Raw genomic sequence first — 20,988 nt, forward strand, 5'->3', positions numbered from 1 at the left:
GCTGGACCTCTGTTATTTTAGCTGTGCCTGTCCCTCCTCCCCCAGGCGTAAATATAGAGGAGCACACCCAGATTCGACAGGAGGAGAAAAGACAGCGCATCAACCGCCGGCACCGGCTGGAAGAGGGCCGAGGTATGACGTCTACATGACCAGACCCCACAGTAAACTCAAACACTCCACACGTGCTACTGCAGTATGATGCAGTTCTTTTAATCTTCAAAGTATTTTATTATGTAAAGCCAGAGCTGGGTGATATATCAAATTTAGCAATAGATTTAAGTTTATTTTTGCAACTGATATTCACTCCTGAATAAACTTCCCCTATTATGGATTTTTGAAAACAACCTGAATGAAAACATCTTGCAAAGTTTTAAATCTGAAAGTGCACCGTGTATAAAGTTACTGTCTCTCAAAAGAAAGAGTCGACTCTGAATCATTGAAACGAGCCGTTTTTAAAACAAATCCCAAGCCGTTTCATGTTGACGTCAACAAATTATCATATTCGCTTTGGTCTGAATGAAAATGCAAATTCTTTCTTTGCCACTAGATGCCGCTTTTGGAGCAGTAAAATAGCGGTTTCTCCGGTAACGCTGTGCACAAAGCAGCACTGCACTTACAAATGCTGCTTTATCAGGCATTACAGGCATGATGGAATAAAAATGAAACCGATCGGATCAATCGCAGATTAGCCTCACACAAAGGAGGGGTTTGGAAAAATTAACTGTTGAGCGAATCGTTTGGGAGTCGTTTAGCAAGTAATGTAAAAATAAAGGCATATTATAAGGCAATGAAAGTGTTTTTTGAACTTGCATGCTTGTCAACCTGTTGTTGGGGACTCCCAATACCAAAATATGAACCTTTCATTACCCATAATAGGGGCACTTTAAAAGTTTGGGGTCAATATTTGAAAGGCAGTAAAACAGTAATATTGTGAAATATTATTACAGCTTAAAATAACTGTTTTCTATTTCTATTCCTCTTGATGCAAAGCTGAATTTACAGCTTCATTTCTCCAGTCTTCAGTGTCACATGATCCTTCAGAAATAATAATATTTAGCTGATTTGCTGCTCAAGAAACATTTCTTATGATCGATGTTGAAAACAGTTGCACTGCTTAATATTTTTGTGGAAACCATGATACATTTACAGGATTCTAATAATATATATATATTATTTTTACATAATTTTGTTTTTGCACCATAATCTGATGCAACAATTTGGTAGACAAGCCATTGCATATATTACTTGTTTTTTTTCCCCCCAGAAACATCTAATCATAACCCATTCTCCAGTTCTTTCATTTACAAACTTGATTACGAGCACATCATACATTTTCCAAAATATTTTCCTGTGGGTTCAAAGATGGAGTATTATTACCTACTCGATAATACTCCAAAGCGGCCTGATCAAACTTTCAGCGTTACCTTCTATTTCACATGTGCTTGTTTCCTCTGGGAGTGGGTTGCTTGTGGATGTTCCCTTCTCGCTTGTGTTCTCATTATATGCCATGTGTTATATACCATGTTTTATTTTCCATTTGTGAGATGCTTTGCCCCATGCATGTGAAAGTTTCTCTTTCCCCTCATAGGCCCCCTTGTTTTCCCTGGTCCCCTTTTTATGAACCAGCGTGAGCAGGTGCTAGCCAGACTAAGACCCCTTCAGGCCTTTAAGCTAATGCGGGAGAGACTCAAAGGTACTGCGGTCTTCACTACAGACTCCATCTCGAGCCCCATAATGCCCCTCTCTCTCCCTTCCTTCAACAAACTCTACTCTGCTGCCTCTTACAGCTTTCTCTGGACACAGTAGCGTCTCTCTCTATCTGCATCTCTTCCTCTGTCTCTCTGGTGAAAGAAAAAAAATAAAATTTTACTACCTCCTATTCGCTTCTAACATAATAGTCAATTGGCCATATGTTGTATGTTGTGCTCAGTGCGTTTGTTAAACAGTTAGACCCTGCTGTCAGGTGGAAAATATCACTGTTAAACCAAACATGGCTTTTCTTTCTGAATTGTAGCAGGACTAGAGAATTGTCATGCCGCGTTAATTGCAAAAAAAATCAAATAAATAAAGCAGTGGCCAAATGTGGTGTCTTTGCTTAAAATAGCAAATTGCATCTCAGTCTGACTTTAAGTTATCATTTTGAATCAAGATTTGTTTTTCACAAGGGCTTAAAATAAATCCTAGTGCACGGCCAATATAAATAGAACATTATACCTTGTAGTTATTTTAAGAGACATTGAAATAATAGCCATGCTGAATCTCCACCTGAATGTGTTTTAATATTTGGCCAAAGCAACCAATCCAGCATCAGAGATTTTGTTCATTATTAAAGAAATAGTTCATCTAAAGATTGTCATTGTTCATGTCATTCCAAACCCATTTGCTGTTATTATGTTAGTTAATATTGTGTTTTCTTGTTTTGTCTGAAAAAATTGCATCTCTCTTCATGCATCTCATTTCCATACAACAGCAGTTCATAGTAGGATTATGAAATCAGATTTTCACTACACCGTTGTTGCCAAATAATTGGCAATAACGATATTATGGCGATATCTATATACATTTTGGGAATTATGCTATCAGTTATATTCATCTTCAGCGTTCTCTTTTATAGCAAATGAATCACACTGTAAATACAAGTGTAGTGTACGAAACGGGGTTCCAAAAACTCCCAGACTGGCGAGCTAACTTTTTTGGGTTCAGGAAGAGTGTCTTGCTTTTTTTGTGTGTGGCATGCTGTGTTGCAGCCGGCTTCTTTTTTCCATTTTATGACGAGTGGAAAGCAGTGTTATGATGTATAGTGTATCGCCGCCTACCACGTTTTTAGTGTGAACCTGTGACAAGTACTGGATTATTAACCGTTATTATTATTAACCATTTATGTAGAATTAACATGATATCAATATATATATATTTTTTAATATTACGATTATTGTCAATACTGGTATATTGTGACACACATGGTATATAAGTTCCTAGTGATCACAACTATCAAACTCCAAACAAAAAAGACTAATTGAATATCATAATCCATTCAGTATAAACCACACAATGCTGCCTGCAAGAAACAGTTTAGGTTTTGCATTTAAACTTGAATGCAAATAAAAAAAGATTTCAGAAATTAATTAACGAATATTATTAGCTGTCAGTCAATATTAGTGAATTATCAACGATTAAAGATTATTTAAAAAATTTAATTATTATTATTATCTTTAAATTATTAAAGATTAATTAAAATGACAGCATATGGGTTTTGGAATGACATAAAACAGAAATTCCATATTTGGGAATTTCTATTCCTATACTATTGCTTTCTACTACTAACCGTAAGGGCATTTTCTGAAGCTATTCAGCACAAAGTCCATTAATGTAAAATATAATTTAACCACATTTACCTCTGCACCAGTGAATACAGATACCTGTTGGTCATTTACAGTGTCTCTAAACCTGTCAATATATCTATGTATTTCATAATATTCTATCAAATATGAACAAAGATATTTTAAATATGTGGGGCATTTTTGTCACTTTTAGTGGCATTTTTGCGCTGAATCCTGAATTTGTGACCTTGGTCTAAATGTAACACTATGTTCTGTTGTATAAAATGTATTATGTGTATATTTTTGCATGCAGGGGTCATAGATCTGCACTTATTTTTACACTGTGTGGTGGCACATTTACTGATCTACACTATTTTAATCAGTGTGGAGTGAAAGGAGCCCACTTTTTCTCTGTTCTTTTGTTGGATTTGTGCCTCCAATCAATGCCAAATCTCTTTTATTAACCCTTGATAGAGAGAGTTTAAGGTTGCATACAATCACTACTTGCCGCTCAGTTTATGTTCTCTCCTTTGCTCTGTACCGCCTCTGTCCACGCATGCCAATATTTCATTTTTCTTTGTTTTTCTCCTTTCCTCTGAGGCACCAGATCATTTCTCTTCCCAGGTCGTTAACAGTCCCCGTCTTCACTCGCTGCCTTTAGACATCCATCTCGTCTCTCGCTGTCCTTGTCTGCCCTTTACCGCCCGTCCGTCCGCCCGCCCAGGCTCACGCTCTCTTCTGTGTTACAGATGGCAGCAGTGACCGCGGGGACAAAGATGCCAGTAAGATCACTACATATCCTCCCGGGGCCGTACGCTTCGACTGTGAGCTTCGAGCCGTGCAGGTCAGCTGCGGTTTCCACCACTCCGGTGAGTCAAGATCACATCTGACCTTGATAATGTGACAGGAGGCCATTGTTCCTCATCATTACTTTGGGTCAATATTTGATATTCCTGTTTTTTTGATATGCCAAGTATGAATTGAAGTCATGTGTCCATTTGTAATGGTAAACCTGTTTTTTGGCAGTGGTGTTAATGGAGAATGGAGATGTTTACACCTTTGGGTATGGACAGCATGGACAACTTGGACATGGAGATGTTAATTCTAGGTAATAATGGTTTAAAGGGAATGCAATTATCTAAGTTTGTAGTGATAACAGTTGTCAATCTCCAAAAAGTACCATTAAAAATAGCCCAGAACTCTCTGTCTCTATATGCATGCAGGAAAATTAATTAACAAATAAATGTAATTTTCTTTTAATTATATACAGTATCTCACAGAAGTGAGTAAACCCCTCACATTTTTGTAAATATTGTATTATATCTTTTCATGTGACAACACTGAAGAAATGACACTTTGCTACAATGTAAAGTAGTGAGTTTACAGCTTGTATAACAGTGTACATTTGCTGTCCCCTCAAAATAACACACAGCCATTAATGTCTAAACCGCTGGCCACAAAAGTGAGTACACCCCTAAGTGAAAATGTTCAAATTGGGCCCAATTAGCCATTTTCTCTCCCCAGTGTCATGTGACTCGTTAGTGTTACAAGGCCTCAGGTGTGAATGGGGAGCAGGTGTGTTACATTTGGTGTTATCTCTCTCACTCTTGCATACTGGTCACTGGAAGTTCAACATGGCACCTCATGGCAAAGAACTCTCTGAGGATCTGAAAAAAAGGATTGTTGCTCTACATAAAGATGTGTAGGCTATAAGAAGATTGCCAAGACCCTGAAACTGAGCTGCAGGACGGTGGCCAAGACCATACAGCACTTTAACAGGACAGGTTCCACTCAGAACAGGCCTCGCTATTGTCGACCAAAGAAGTTGCGTGCATGTGCTCAGCGTCATATCCAGAGGTTGTGTTTGGGAAATAGACGTATGAGTGCTGCCAGCATTGCGGCAGAGGTTGAAGGGGTGGGGGGTCAGCCTGTCAGTGCTCAGACCATACGCCGCACACTGCATCAAAGCGGTCTGAATGGCTGTCGTCCCAGAAGGAAGCCTCTTCTAAAGATGATGCACAAGAAAGCCCGCAAACAGTTTGCTGAAGACAAGCAGACTAAGGACATGAATTACTGGAACCATGTCCTGTGGTCTGATGAGACCAAGATAAACTTATTTGATTCAGATGGTGTCAAGCGTGTGTGGCGGCAACCAGGTGAGGAGTACAAAGACAAGTGTGTCTTGCCTACAGTTAAGAATGGTGGTGGGAGTGTCATGGTCTGGGGCTGCATGAGTGCTGCCGGCACTGGGGAACTACAGTTCATTGAGGGAACCATGAGTGCCAACATGTACTGTGACATACTGAAGCAGAGACTGGGCCGCAGGGCAGTATTCCAACATAACTAGGGCTGTGCGATTTGGGGAAAAATATCAAATTGCGTTTTTTTTTTAACATATTGCGATTGCATTTGCTTTTTTTTTTTTTTTTTAATTTGCAAAGTCAAGCTTCAGCTCAATATTGTCAATAATGTGCAGCATAGTATGAGTATCGTTACCCTGCTGAAAAAGCAAACAAAAAAACAATAGAAACCATCACAGAAATTCTTATAGTTTCCATAAAAACCATTACAAAATTCCTTTTTGTTTTGGGCATTATTTCAATAGGAATTACTGTTGTTCTATTGGTTGCCATCTGCTAGATTACATCCCACCAATAGAATGCATTAAATACCAGTAGACACCATTATAGTTGACATTAAAACCAATACAATTTCCATTATAACCCTTAAATCCATTACATTTTCTATTGTGTTTTGGGAGGGGTTCTACTGTTTTTTTTTGTTTTTTTTCTGCAGGGAAGATTATAATGGTATTACTACTTTTACAGAATTACTGAATTTCACAGGAAAGATTTGTTTATTTTTTATAAATAAAGAACTGTATTTCTTTAGTCAATTATTAAAGTATTACATGTTACACGGGCTGATTTATTCATTCTTAAGTATTTGGGATTTTAAGAACAAGTGGGAAATGTGCTGAATGTTTCATTTCATCCAAGTGAAATTGGCAAGCAGTTATCCTTAATTTACATTCGTTTTAAACACAGAGCCAGGCGCGAGTTGACACAGGTTGGGAACCCTTGATATGCGTTGTGACGCAGCTCTTGCATAGTTACATACGTTTTTCTTTAGTTTTAATTTGCCTAACTTTCGATCTGACCCTTTTTAAATGGTGGGCATTTACGCAGTTGGCTAGAGCAATGCTGATCGGGTAGAACGGAGGTGCGCTCACTATTGGTTAGTAAGACTGCCACTCAAGGCTGGCAGTCATGCATATGCTCTGGAACGGAGTAATATCGCGTCCACATCGCAGGCTTTACGATTAGCAAATCGCAACGTCTCAAATCGTGATTTTGATTCGATTTCGATTAATCGCACAGCCCTAATGATAATGATCCCAAACACACCTCCAAGACAAACACTGCCTTGCTAAAGAAGCTGAGGGTAAAGGTGATGGACTGGCCATGCATGTCTCCAGACCTAAACCCTATTGAGCATCTGTGGGGCATCCTCAAATGGAAGGTGGAGGAGCGCAAGGTCCGTGAGGAGGAGCGCCAGCTCTGTGATGTTGTCATGGAGGAGTGGAAGAGGACTCCAGTGGCAACCTGTGAAGCTCTGGTGAACTCCATGCCCAAGAGGGTTAAGGCAGTGCTGGAAAATAATGGTGGCCACACAAAATATTCACACTTTGGGCCCAATTTGGACATTTTCACTTAGGGATGTACTCATTTTTGTGGCCAGCGGTTTAGACATTAAAGGCTGTGTGTTGAGTTATTTTAAGGGGACAGCAAATGTACACTGTTATACAAGCTGTATACTCACTACTTTACATTGTAGCAAAGTGTCATTTCTTCAGTGTTGTCACATGAAAAGATACAATAAAATATTTACAAAAATGTGAGGGGTGTACTCACTTCTGTGAGATACTGTATTGTAATGATTTTAAAAAAAAATTTATTTTAATTATTTCAATTATTTCAATTAATTGTATTTATTGTATGTATTTTTGTATTTTATGTAATTATTTATTTTAAATATCTGTGTTTATTTTAATATATATTATATGAATTATTAAATGCAATTTAATTTTCATTTAAATTTAATTGTATTTATATTATGTATTTATATATTTATCTATTTTACTTATAATTTTGAATGTCTGTTTATTTTATATTATAGAATTATTCATTTATTTATTTTAAATAGGTATTTATTGAATTGAAATGTATTAGTTTTTAATTGTTTATTTTTATTTATGTACTTTATTTTAATATTTAATTGTTTTATTTTAAGTAATTATATTTATTTAATGTATTTATATATTTTATGTATACAATTATTTTAAATATGTATTTGAAATAATATATTTATATATTTCTAATATTTGTTTTATTTGTTCATTTTTAATTAGTTGAAATTGTTTGTTTATTTGTGTTTATTTTGCATATTTATAGTTATGTGTTTTATGTAGTAATTTTAAATATTTATTTGTTTTTATTTATTTCTTTATACAAAATTATTTATTGAATTTATTTGAAATTTAAATTGTAGTTATTTATTTAAATTGTTTATCTAAAATCTTAAATTTGATCAAATATAAATTGATAGCAAAAAACTATAACAACTTCTTATTGTTATTGTTTTGTTATAACAAAAAAAACAAAAAAAAAAAACAATGATTTTTGTCCAAACACACAGGGGGTCTCCCACTCTGGTGCAAGCTCTGCCCGGCCCCAGTACTCAGGTGACGGCAGGCAGTAACCACACTGCAGTGCTTCTCATGGATGGACAGGTCTTCACCTTCGGGAGTTTCTCAGTAAGTTAACTGTTTCCCCCTGAAATTTCTCTCGTCAGTCAGATTTTCTCCATCCATTTCTATCCATATGTTAGTTACCTGAAGATATATCTCATGTTGTCTCAACAGAAAGGGCAGTTAGGACGGCCCATCCTAGACATACCCTACTGGAACGCCAAGCCCTCTCCGATGCCCAACATTGGCGCCAAGTACGGTCGAAAAGCCACGTGGATCGGGGCCAGCGGTGATCAAACCTTCCTTAGAATCGATGAGGCACTAATCAACTCCCACATCCTGGCCACCTCTGAGATTTTTGCCAGCAAACACATCATCGGTATGCTCTCTCACTGACTCCCTGTTGTGGTTTAAAAAGCATATGCGTTGTGTCTCCCGTTAAAGCCTTTGACTGTTCCCTCCCATTCTGGTCTCTCTAGGTTTGGTTCCAACATCAGTATCTGAGCCTCCTCCCTTCAAATGCCTATTGATCAACAAACTGGACGGGACCTGCCGCACCTTCAATGACTCAGAACAGGAGGATCTCCAGGGTTTCGGCCTCTGTTTGGATCCTGTCTATGATGTCATCTGGAGGTGAGGCTCATCTGGAGTCAGCTGACTTGTAATAATGCCATTACGATCATGTCACCTAAAAAACACTGTACAGAATTTCTCAGGGTTTCAGAGGTCGACATCTGTTCTGCAGACAATAAATCATAATTTATAGAAAAAATATTGGTAAAAAACCCTAACATTGACCAAAACTATATCTTCTCACTTCAAGCCATCTTGTTCTTCTTCTAGGTTCCTACCTGCCACGCATGAGATGTGCTGCTATAACGCGGTGATAGCAGATGCCCGTGTGCCCACTCCCTCGGACATCCAGGCCCTCTGCAGCATCCTGAGTCCTGAGCTGGCTCTGCCCTCGGGCTCCCATGCCACCACCACCCGCTCCCACGGAGCGCTGCACATCCTGGGTACGACAACAGCATGTCACTATACATTTGTCATACACATGTCATATTATATTTGCCATACAGTTACAGCATGAAATACTATTTAGATCTACAAGAAACGGCTAAAAACACATCTCTTCCATCTTTATTTGAGATATATATCTCAAATAAAGATGGAAGAGATGTGTAGGTTTCTTTAAAAAAAAAAAAAAAAAAACTTGCTACGTGTACTGCGTTAGGCTAACCGAGAATTGTCATATCACTTACATGTTGTTGCTCTTTTGTTGGTTTTGATTGCTTCTAATGTCCTCATTTGTAAGTCGCTTTGGATAAAAGCGTCTGCTAAATTACTGAATGTAAAATGTAATGTAGATTTAAAACATTTTACATTTAACATTACCTATTTTGTCTCACAATTCTTTTTTGAAACTTTATATTCTTTTTTGAAACTTTATATTTCATATTTCAGACTTTATAACTCGATTTAACTGAACAATAGCGAGTTTGTCCATTCTGAGGGAAAAAAAGCCAGAAGTGTGGGATATAAACTCAAAAGAGAGAATGACGAGCTGATTTTTCTTATCAGAATTGTGAGATATAATCTCGGAATTGCGAGAATAAAGTCAGAATTTTGAAATATAAACTCAAATTTACCTTTTTTATTCTTTTATTCCATGGTTTCCATAGACCGCCACTTGAAAACTAGAAAAGTAATTTTCTGCCCACAGAAAACGTCATCACTGTTTGCAAACACGAAATTGGTCTAAACTATAGAGCAGTGCAAACTGTTGTTTGTGAAGGCAAAATAGCAGATTTTAACTTTTAACCATTTAATTCAAAGGGTAATAGCGAAAGTGGAAAATGATCAGAATAAACTATATTATGACTAAAATGTTTTGATGCAAAAAAATTAAATGAACATTTATAAGTAGACCTCATGGAAGGAAAAAAACCCCACACTGGAGTCTTAAGTTGTAGTGTGTGAGTTGTTCTGTTTGGTTGTGTGTGCAGGTTGTCTCGACACACTGGCTGTGATGCAGGAGCTGAAGATGGGTGTGGCCAGTGCTGAGGAAGAGACTCAGGCTGTGATGAAGGTCTACTCTAAAGAGGACTACAGCGTGGTCAACCGCTTTGAGAGTAAGTTCATGAAGAATCATACAGCTGCTACATCACCAAATACTATTTAAGACTGTTAAGGCACATTCACATACAGCAACTTGACAACTTCCAGCAACATGAGCGGTACATCCAATATGTGATTTAGATATTCAAAATCTACGTGAATCTGTTGGAACATTTATTACGATCGGAAATAGAACCACTCGGCAACCTTCAGCAATTGCAAAATTGAGTAAAATTGTTAGTCAGGTTGCATTTGTTTGATTGTGTTGTTTTTTTCTAGGTCATGGAGGAGGCTGGGGTTACTCTGCCCACTCAGTGGAGGCCATCCGCTTCTGCGCCGATGCTGACATCTTGTTAGGAGGATTGGGTCTTTTTGGTGGCCGAGGGGAGTACACTGCGAAAATCAAGGTCAGGTGCTATCTAAGTGTCTGCTTAGCCCACTTAATTCTCACGAGTTTGATGGTTTTCGGTTAGTGATTGAGAGCTGTGATTGTGTTTGCAGCTGTTTGAGCTGGGGCCAGATGGAGGAGACCATGAGACTGATGGAGACCTGCTGGCTGAGACAGATGTTCTGGCGTACGACTGTGCTGCTCGGTAAGGCTGTACATATGAGTACCAACCAAAAATATATCATTTAATTTCAGCGCTATATCTAGAGGATATTTGATACATAATTGCTATAATTATGTGTATGTACATAAGCCAATGGGACCAATCTTAAAATGGGCAAATGTATGTTATTTTTGTGTTGTTGTTGTTTATGTACTATTATACGATATATATATATATATATATATATATATATATATATATATATATATATATATATATATATATATATATATATATATATATATATATATATATATATATATATATATATATATAATATTCAGTATCTCACAGAAGTGAGTACACCCCTCACATTTTTGTAGATATTTTATTATATCGTTTCATGTGACAACACTGAAGAAATGACACTTTGCTACAATGTAAAGTAGTGAGTGTAAAGCTTGTATAACAGTGTACATTTGCTGTCCCCTCAAAATAACTCAACACACAGCCATTAATGTCTAAACTGCTGGCCACAAAAGTGAGTACACCCCTAAGTGAAAATGTCCAAATTGGGCCCAAAGTGTGAATATTTTGTGTGGCCACCATTATTTTCCAGCACTGCCTTAACCCTCTTGGGCATGGAGTTCACCAGAGCTTCACAGGTTGCCACTGGAGTCCTCTTCCACTCCTCCACGATGACATCACGGAGCTGATGGATGTTAGAGACCTTGCGCTCCTCCACCTTCCGTTTGAGGATGCCCCACAGATATTCAATAGGGTTTAGGTCTGGAGACATGCTTGGCCATTCCATCACCTTTACCCTCAGCTTCTTTAGCAAGGCAGTGGTTGTCTTCGAGGTGTGTTTGGGGTCGTTATCATGTTGAAATACTGCCCTGCGGCCCAGTCTCTGCTTCAGTATGTCACAGTACATGTTGGCATTCATTGTTCCCTCAATGAACTGTAGTTTCCCCAGTGCCGGCAGCACTCATGCAGCCCCAGACCATGACACTCCCACCACCATGCTTGACTGTAGGCAAGACACACTTGTCTTTGTACTCCTCACCTGGTTGCCGCCACACACGCTTGACACCATCTGAATCAAATAAGTTTATCTTGGTCTCATCAGACCACAGGACATGGTTCCAGTAATCCATGTCCTTAGTCTGCTTGTCTTCAGCAAACTGTTTGCGGGCTTTCTTGTGCATCCTCTTTAGAAGAGGCTTCCTTCTGGGATGACAGCCATACAGACTGATTTGATGCAGTGTGCGGCGTATGGTCTGAGCACTGACAGGCTGACCCCCCACCCCTTCAACCTCTGCAGCAATGCTGGCAGCACTCATACGTTTATTTCCCAAAAACAACCTCTGGATATGACGCTGAGCACGTGCACTCAACTTCTTTGGTCGACCATGGCGAGACCTGTTCTGAGTGGAACCTGTCCTGTTAAACCGCTGTATGGTCTTGGCCACCGTGCTGCAGCTCAGTTTCAGAATCTTGCCAATCTTCTAATAGCCTACACATCTTTATGTAGAGCAACAATCCTTTTTTTCAGATCCTGTTTTCAGATCCTGATATATATATTAGTTTTTCTTTTTCTGAATTTCACTTTTTGTTTTATATGTCCATTATATTTTTTTTACGTTTTAGTAATTTTGCAATGTACTTTTGTCATTGTTATTAGTTTTTTTGTTGTTGTTGTCGTTTAATTTCAGTTAAAATGGACAAATATAAGTGTTACTTTAGTAATATTTTAGGGCCTATGAAATCCGTTTAATTTTTTCCCAAACTCCCCCTTTTTTTTTTTTCTATATTCAGTTTTTTCCTTTTAAATGTTTCTGGATTCCATTTTTTTTAGTTTTAAATTTCCTGGACTTTTTTAATGGTCAAATAAAATTTTATTCATCAAAAAGCATGTATAATTAATTAAAATCATGAAACTTGTACAATTTAACATTAATTTATTAAAAGTGTAACAAAAATGACATGTTTAGAGCCGTATTAAATGTTTTATTTTTTTTCTCACCTTATGTTTTATTGTTATCAAATTCTGTGTTTTAGCATGTCTAATTATTTGAAAGCATACAAACAATTTTTATTTATTCTTACAGTAGCCTTATGAAATTATTTTTCCCCCTCAGAAATTCTGTGTTGTGTATTTAAATTTTACTGGTTATCAGATGAAGGCATAAAACATTGATTTAAATTATATTTTAATTAATTAAACATTACATTTTTTGGCAAATAAAGGGGATTTACTATTAAAATAAAAATATTTTGTGATAATTTCTTTAAAAAAAAAGTTTTATTATTTTTCAACAGTAGGAGTAGTAATATTACATACATTCTACTAAATAATAGTAATATGGCCTATTTCTGGCACAATGTCTTTGTTAAACCAAACCTTTATTTTGACAGGTTGCAGTGAATACCTTTAAAGTTCTGTGTGTGTATGATATGATGCTAGTTTTACTCAAATGAAATGGTAAAATGCTTGTGAAGTGACTCTCAGATCAGTTTTGGAGGTATTGTTCATGTATTTATGTCCTCATTGAGACGGCAGACGCTGAAATCACCGCGAGCGCCACGCGCGCTATGTATATAGTAAACAAAACCGCGCTTCTGCTCCATCCAGAACATGCAGGATTCATATTTAAATCGACTTTTGCTGCTTAATATTTACAGATACTAGTCCATATCGCGATTTGATTTAAGTGTAATGACCTAGTTTTGATTAATTCATCCAAACTTTGACAAATTCCATGACATTTTGCGGTAAACTGTAAATTCCGTTTTTATACCTGGATTCCGCAATTAATTATTATTATTATTATTATTATTATAATTAATAATATAATATTTATATACTATTAGAAAAATAATACATTTAATTTCATTGTACCTTTTCATAGCTCAAGGGTGCTTTACACTTAAGATACATAATAAATACTGTTAATAAATGAGTATAATAAATACTGTTGTTTCTACAATAGATATAACCGTATTTATAAAAATTTTGCATCCAGTTCATAATTTTATTTATTTTTTGTTTTAGTCATTTAAGAATGTGCTTTTGTCAATTTTAGTAGTTTTTGATTCAAAATGTCAATTTATCTTTAAATTATTTATTTTTTAAGTGATTTTAGTATTTCAACTTAAATGTATTTTATTTCAGTTAGTTTCCAGGGCATCCTTGCTCATTTTTTTTTTGTAGTAATATATATAGATTTGATTAGTTTTAGATGATAGACATTCTGTTCAAAATGAAGGCAAATTGTATGGTCACACTTTTTTTTCATGTGTATTTGTGAAACATTTGAGTTGCATCTGTTGTTACTGAACATGAAGAGAACTGACTTGTTACATCCGTTAAAAGTCACCAAAACACCAGCTGATTAAAAGACATTGAGCAAAACTGGCTCGTAGAGACTGATGTAATTGTGAGGTTTTGTTTGGCATGTGCAGGGAGAAGTACGCCATGATGTTCGATGAGCCTGTGCCGCTGCAGTTGGGCTGGTGGTATGTGGCGTGGGCTCGTGTGTCTGGACCCAGCAGTGACTGCGGCTCCCACGGCCAGGCCACCATCACCACTGATGACGGGTACAAACACACTGTGACTTTGTGATCATTACAGCATGATAACTCTGTACAGATGATCATTATCATCATGAACTCTCTCCTGCAGTGTGGTCTTTCAGTTCAAGAGCTCGAAGAAGTCAAACAACGGTACTGATGTGAATGCTGGACAAATACCTCAGCTGCTGTACAGGTACATGAGGAATTTCAGTTCTGTGCTCGTTACATTGGTGTATCAGGAGTATTCTTTCTTTCACATGCCCGTTTTGTTCTGGTTTTCCAGGTTGCCCTCTAATGATGGTAACGCATCCAAAGGAAAGCAGCAGACCAGTGAGCCTGTGCACATCCTCAAGCGTTCTTTCGCTAGGACCGTGTCTGTGGTATGTGTACAAAAAACACACTGAGTGCTTATGGGCCTATAATGTGAAGCTTAATGATTTAATCGAATAATGTCCTTAAAATGCGATACAGTTCATATGAAAATACAGGGTATGGGGAATAAAAAAAAATATATATACATACAATTTATATATTATACAATATATAAATACAAATATAGAACCGGGTGAATGAATTAAAATTATTGCTTAATATTTTTTTGTGATATTTTGAACTTAAGTATCTAATTGGTGTAACAGTCTTGTGTTTTTAATATAAAGTCTGCAAATCTTGAATTATTATTATTTTTTTTATTTTTTTTTAACAAGCAGTGAAGCGGTTTTGTATAATTAATTTTTTACATAAAATATAATATAAAATGATTTTGCCAAATGAACTAGGGGTGGGCGCTATACCGGTATTAACGTGAATACCGGTAATATGTTGTGCCATAATATGGATTTTGCTATATGTGGATATGGATTTCATTGGATGGACAGACAAAGATTTTTTCCCGTCCAGCGAGAGTGCGCGGACTTAAAACGTGTCTCTCCTCTCACTCAAACTTTCCTGTGCACTCGCAAATCTCTTTTCGCACCTGAAAGTAAACATTGTCAAATGTTATCAACCAATCAGGTTTCAAAGATAGCTCTGTAATTTCTTTAGAATTTAACACTACTAAGTCATAATAATCAAATATTAGAAATGAATCGGTGCTTGAATTAATTGTAAATAACCTAGTTTAACAGTTTGTGATTTAACTAAACACAAACAAAAAAGTAGACCTATATGATTCATGATTCTTAAAGTTCATGTGGTCATATAGCCTACGTATTGTGCACTTGGATTGAAATAAATTTGGTCGCTATTTTTTATTTATATTTTTGATACAACATTTGATTAATCAATGCATGCTGATGAACTTTTATCATAGTTTATAGTTATATGGTAACGAAAGTATTCAACATTCAGCTCGTTCTTTTTCATCAGTATTTGTGATTTAAATTTTGTGAACAGGAATTCCTTTTTTTTTGCTTTCACTTCCACTTTCAAATTCACGATCTTGGTGTCACGCTTTACAAGAAATGATAATTGTCTGTTTTTCTTATATCTACACCTTTCACTTTTTAAGACTAAAACAAAATATGGATTCATTGTTATTCTTAATTAAAAAGCACAACAGCAATAAAACAGTAGGTTACGATGCCAAACTAGCTTACAGAACATTTATTAACAAACACGAATAAGACAAGGCATGGCACAGGACACATCACATGCTGTATTATATACCAACTAATAAATTACAGAATGTTAAGCAAACACTGAGGAATCAAATAATAATAATATAAAAAAATTTGCCTGTAATTTAACTAAGGTATACTAAAATGTGATTAAAATTTTTTTTCCTCATATCGCGATATAATATCGATATCGTCTGGACAGTATATGAATTTTAGCTCATATCGCCCACCCCTAAAATGAACCAACATAATAAATTAATGATATATTAATATTATGTATATAATATATCAGCTAACTCAATGTATACATTTTGACAGTTTGACTTTTTTTTTTTTTTTCATGGCAGGGTTGTTAAATGGAAAAATCAAAAGGAAACATCAATGGAAATAATTTTTGGACTTATATTTTGAAAATGTTTAAATATAGTAAAAATTTGTACACTCACATGTATTCAGGGTGTACAGAAAATATTCTATTATTTTTTTATTTGATGGTTACAGCATAGAATCCATATTTGGTTGAAATTAGTTTAAATGTTTTTCAAAAAGTTTTGAAACATAAATAGACAACTATGCAAAATTTATTGACATAAATATAATTCAAACTTGGCACATGTTTTAAATGAGATATTAGATATATTAGATCTCCTTTTCAGCTTGTTTGTCATTGACCCATAAATTTACTCATGCTGATATTTTGACCTGCTGTTTCTTGAAAAGGATATGTTAGCAACACTAGTTTGAATTTCTATATAATATCCTTATGCTCTGTAAAAGAAAATAAATAGTTGGTAAGCAACAGATGCGCAGCAGCAAATTCTAAAGGGTTTGTACTTCAGTGTGTTTTATTGCTTGTTATTATTTAAGGAAATCCTTTTTTCCGTGCGGCCTATCCGCTTTGTGCAGTCAAACGAACAAGTTAAAGTTAATAATAGGGCAGATCCTTGGTTCATTTCCCAGTTTTGTGTTTGTTCTTGTCCTAGGACTGTTTCGAGTCTCTTCTGAGTATCCTGCACTGGAGCTGGACCACGCTGGTGTTGGGGGTGGAGGAGCTGAGGGGCCTCAAGGGCTTCCAGTTCACAGCCACCCTTCTGGACCTGGAGCGCCTGCGGTTTGTGGGCACCTGCTGCCTGCGACTGTTGCGCGTCTACATCTGCGAGATTTTCCCCATTTCTGGTATTATACACAATTTCTGCTCATATTTAATTAAAGGATGTTACGGTGGCGTCCCACTAGCTGTGTGGAAACAGCGTGGTTTTTGTAGGGTACATCTCATTATTTTTGCTGAAATCTGTTTTTGCTGTTACTCCAGTGACTGTATTAGTAAAGCTATTAGCTGAAAAAACAACTAATGGGAAGCCGACCTAAGTCACATTGATTTTGAGCACTGCTGTCACTCTCTTGACACTATAGTACAAGACCTTGTCACCTGGACTTATTGTTATACACTGAATCTATGCTGTCACTTCTTGCTGAGTCAGACTGTCGATGTCACAAGTGGAGTTCCCTTGAGTTACAGATGTAGTCTATATTGATTGTCAGGGTCTCATGTCACGCTAGGCCTTTAAGCACATGTAATTAAGAGGAAGACAGCTTTGGGCAAGAGTTAAAAATGTTAATTTTTGAGACCATTCTTTAAAGACTATTGTTAAAGGGTTAGTTCACTCAAAAATTAAAATTCTGTCAATAATTACTCACCCTCATGTCGTTCCAACCCTTTGAGACCTTCGTTCATCTTTGGAACACAAATTAAGATTTATTTACTTGATATTTATCAAGTAAATAAATCTTGATTTAAGAATCTTTAGACGTTTGCACTGGAAAACGAGACAAAAATAAGAGGAAAAATATCTTTTTTTTTTTACAGTGATCAGAAGGTACATGAAAAGTTATTTCTATATTCTAGTGGTTTGGAGCAGAGCTATTTAAGCCTTAACCATTTTTAAATTGTGAAAAAGAAATGGAGATCTGCTGGAAGCTGTATTTTCAAATGTTGAAGTGTTTCTAATAAAACTCATTTTCTGTTCTCTAAACATTTACATTAAGAGAACACGTTGAAGTATTGTGTTCCCTTCAATGTACTCCTTTACTTTGCCTTAAAAAGGTTTTAAAATATCTCGCACAAGGATCCATTCCTTTGACTGTTGTAATACTGTTTGATTCACATTACATAATGCCTGTTTTTGTCTCCTATCTAGCCAGTACAAAAGCGGTTGTGGAGGAGTCCAGCAAGCTGGCGGAGTGTGTAGGAAAGACACGTAGCCTCCTGAAGAAGATCCTGTCAGAGGGGATGGACAATTGCCTGACGAAGCTGGACAACGACCCGCAGGGGTATCTGAGTCAACCCCTCACGCTGCTGGAGGCTGTGCTGCAAGAGTGCCACAACACCTTCACCGCCTGCTTCCACTCGTTCTACCCGACTCCGGCCCTGCAGTGGGCCTGCCTCTGCGACCTGCTCAACTGCCTGGACCAGGTAAACACCATCACCTAACACTTCGGCTTCAGCAAATGACTGATGTGGCCTCATTTCTAATCTATAAATCATAAATGGATGAATCTAAATAATAAACTTATCAAGAATTTCACCCAGAATCAAAATAAATAAAAATCTGTCAAATCAAAGGCCATTATTGTTTTGCACTGAAATTGTTTTCATGACAATTAAGAACTTTTTCCTCCCCAAAATAATTTACTATCTAAAATGTAATTTTTTTTTTCAATCTAATGCAAAGCCAAATAATGATTTATTGTTTTAAAATGTAATAAGTGGTTGTTTGTTAATGTAGTGCTTTTAATTTTTGCTCTATAATACAATACATTATAGTACTGTTATTACACTATTTGAAATCTAATGATTGAGAATAATGTGAAATATATAACTCAAATAAATTGTACTCTATTTATACTGAAATATGTATGCTTGAAAAAAAAAAATCATTCAAAATATAAAAATAATACATGTATTTTTATATATATTTAAGATTCATGTAGCGTAACCTATGCCAGTCATTTTTCTATATATGAACTATTATGCTATTTTGTAAATGTGCATTTGTAAAATTGTACTTATTTATACCTTGTATTTTTGTCATTATTATTATTGTATTGTAATTTATGATTCATATTTTCATGTTTATTTTATTTTGACTGAAAGTGTTAATATGGGGGATTATGTACAAGTTTGCAGTTTGATTAAGGGTGAAATGTGAACTAGATGTTTTTGTGATGTTCACCTACAGAGCCTCTTTAACAGAGATGCTTTTTCAGCTTTTACACCGCAAATGCACCTCTTGACAGATTTAGAGCTGATGAATTTGAGCTCTAAAATATCTCCAATGGCGCACTAAATCAAAGAGATTTCTCTCAGAAAAGGAGGCACAGCCTCCATATATTTTCTTTTTCAAATTTCTGAGCAATACATTCATCACTTTGCTGGTATCAGACACACAGTCCGGTTAGATGCAGCAGGGGCGCTCTACTGATCATAATGTTGACCTTCATGTCGACCTCCAGGATATTCAAGAGGCGAACTTCCGCACGTCGAGTAGCCGTCTGCTGGCCGCGGTGATGTCAGCACTGTGTAACACGTCGGTCAAGCTGACCTCCGTCTTGCCCATCGCATACGACGGGGAGGTAATGCTGCGCTCCCTCGTCAAGCAGGTCAGCACTGAAAACGACTCTGCCCTCGCTCACCGCTTCCCCCTGCTGGTGGCACACATGGAGAAGCTCAGCCACGTGAGTACCAACATCCCTCATTTTTCAAAATAAAACATTTTATTACCATTCATCTGCCTCAGCAGTTACAAAGTTCTCTTTATCGTATCAGACGGAAGAGAATCTCATGGGCATGACGACTTTCCGGGAGGTTCTGGAGAAGATGCTTGTCATTGTGGTGCTTCCTGTGAGGAAGTGTCTGAGAAAGGAGGTTGAGCTCTTTTCTCCTCATCTGGTGTCCAACACCTGCGGCCTGCTGGCCAGTATCGTCAGTGAGCTCACCGCCTCGGCTCTCGGCTCTGAGGTTAGAAGGACAAATCTCCCGCTTCCCTCTCATTCCGCTCTTCCACATACACACTCTTCCTCGTCTCTACACACTCTTCATTCGCCTGCTGCTCTAATTGCATTACAGCCACCAACTGGCCATAAATAGCTTTTAGATGGTGGAGGAAAAATTATATCACTCCCGTTTCATCAGATCCTCACGGGCAGAATCCCACACAGAATCTGTATCCAGAGAGCTCCACTGAAAGATTTGCACATATCGGGAATATTCTGGACATCCCTGACCCATGTCCTTTATTTAAAAAGGTTTATATTAAAATAAAGTTTATAAAATGATCTAAACATGTTGAAAGGAGTGTGTGTGTGTGTGTGTATATATATATATACATACATATACATATACATACATATATATATATATATATATATATATATATATATATATATATATATATATATATATATATATATATATATATATAAATTAACAAAGATAAAATATTATTATAGTAATTTAAGATATTACATTTAAATGTATTATTCAATTTAAATTTAATATATTTTAAATAAATGAAATATTAATGATATTTAATAGTTATTTGTAATAGGTTTATAACATATTTATATTTATTAATATATTTGTATATTTTCCCCCAGGCTCTGACCCTAAACCGGTGCATTTCTGATTTATGTGAATGTATATAATTTTAATTATGACTTTTGTACATTTTCATATTTTATTTCTGTTATTCTTATGGTCATTTTTATTGTATGTCACCTGCATGTCATACTATGTACGGGTGTGTGTGTGTGTGAGAGAGAGAAACAAATGATTAATATATTATTAAAATATTAACAGATATATAATATAATATATATATATATATATATATATATATATATATATATATATATATATATATATATATATATATATATATATATATATATATATATATATATATATATATATATATATATAAAATATTATTATATGTTTAATAATATAATAAAATATAATTGACACAATTTAAAGCTGCTCTCAGTTTGATATG

General features: G+C 36.0%; 1 protein-coding gene across 9 annotated transcripts in view; it reads left to right on the forward strand.

Annotated features, from left to right (window-relative positions):
- The window catches only part of LOC306877376 (E3 ubiquitin-protein ligase MYCBP2), a 107,679-nt gene that overhangs the window by 39,406 nt on the left and 47,285 nt on the right, over positions 1-20,988 (forward strand). For 4 of the 9 annotated variants that reach the window (XM_079429111.1, XM_079429112.1, XM_079429117.1 and 1 more), the window contains exons 17-34: positions 22-132; positions 1,589-1,693; positions 4,070-4,189; positions 4,347-4,428; positions 8,019-8,136; positions 8,245-8,449; positions 8,550-8,703; positions 8,914-9,086; positions 10,077-10,202; positions 10,468-10,595; positions 10,690-10,781; positions 14,205-14,339; positions 14,425-14,508; positions 14,599-14,695; positions 16,918-17,110; positions 18,133-18,407; positions 19,448-19,669; positions 19,761-19,952. In XM_079429111.1, the coding sequence (XP_079285237.1) occupies positions 22-132; positions 1,589-1,693; positions 4,070-4,189; positions 4,347-4,428; positions 8,019-8,136; positions 8,245-8,449; positions 8,550-8,703; positions 8,914-9,086; positions 10,077-10,202; positions 10,468-10,595; positions 10,690-10,781; positions 14,205-14,339; positions 14,425-14,508; positions 14,599-14,695; positions 16,918-17,110; positions 18,133-18,407; positions 19,448-19,669; positions 19,761-19,952 (2,612 nt within the window). The remainder of the gene's footprint in view (positions 1-21; positions 133-1,588; positions 1,694-4,069; positions 4,190-4,346; positions 4,429-8,018; positions 8,137-8,244; positions 8,450-8,549; positions 8,704-8,913; positions 9,087-10,076; positions 10,203-10,467; positions 10,596-10,689; positions 10,782-14,204; positions 14,340-14,424; positions 14,509-14,598; positions 14,696-16,917; positions 17,111-18,132; positions 18,408-19,447; positions 19,670-19,760; positions 19,953-20,988) is intronic. The other 5 variants (XM_079429113.1, XM_079429118.1, XM_079429114.1 and 2 more) reach the window with 3 other exon arrangements.

The sequence above is a fragment of the Barbus barbus genome, assembly GCF_936440315.1.
Source record: "Barbus barbus genome assembly, chromosome: 11".
NCBI lineage: Eukaryota > Metazoa > Chordata > Actinopteri > Cypriniformes > Cyprinidae > Barbus > Barbus barbus.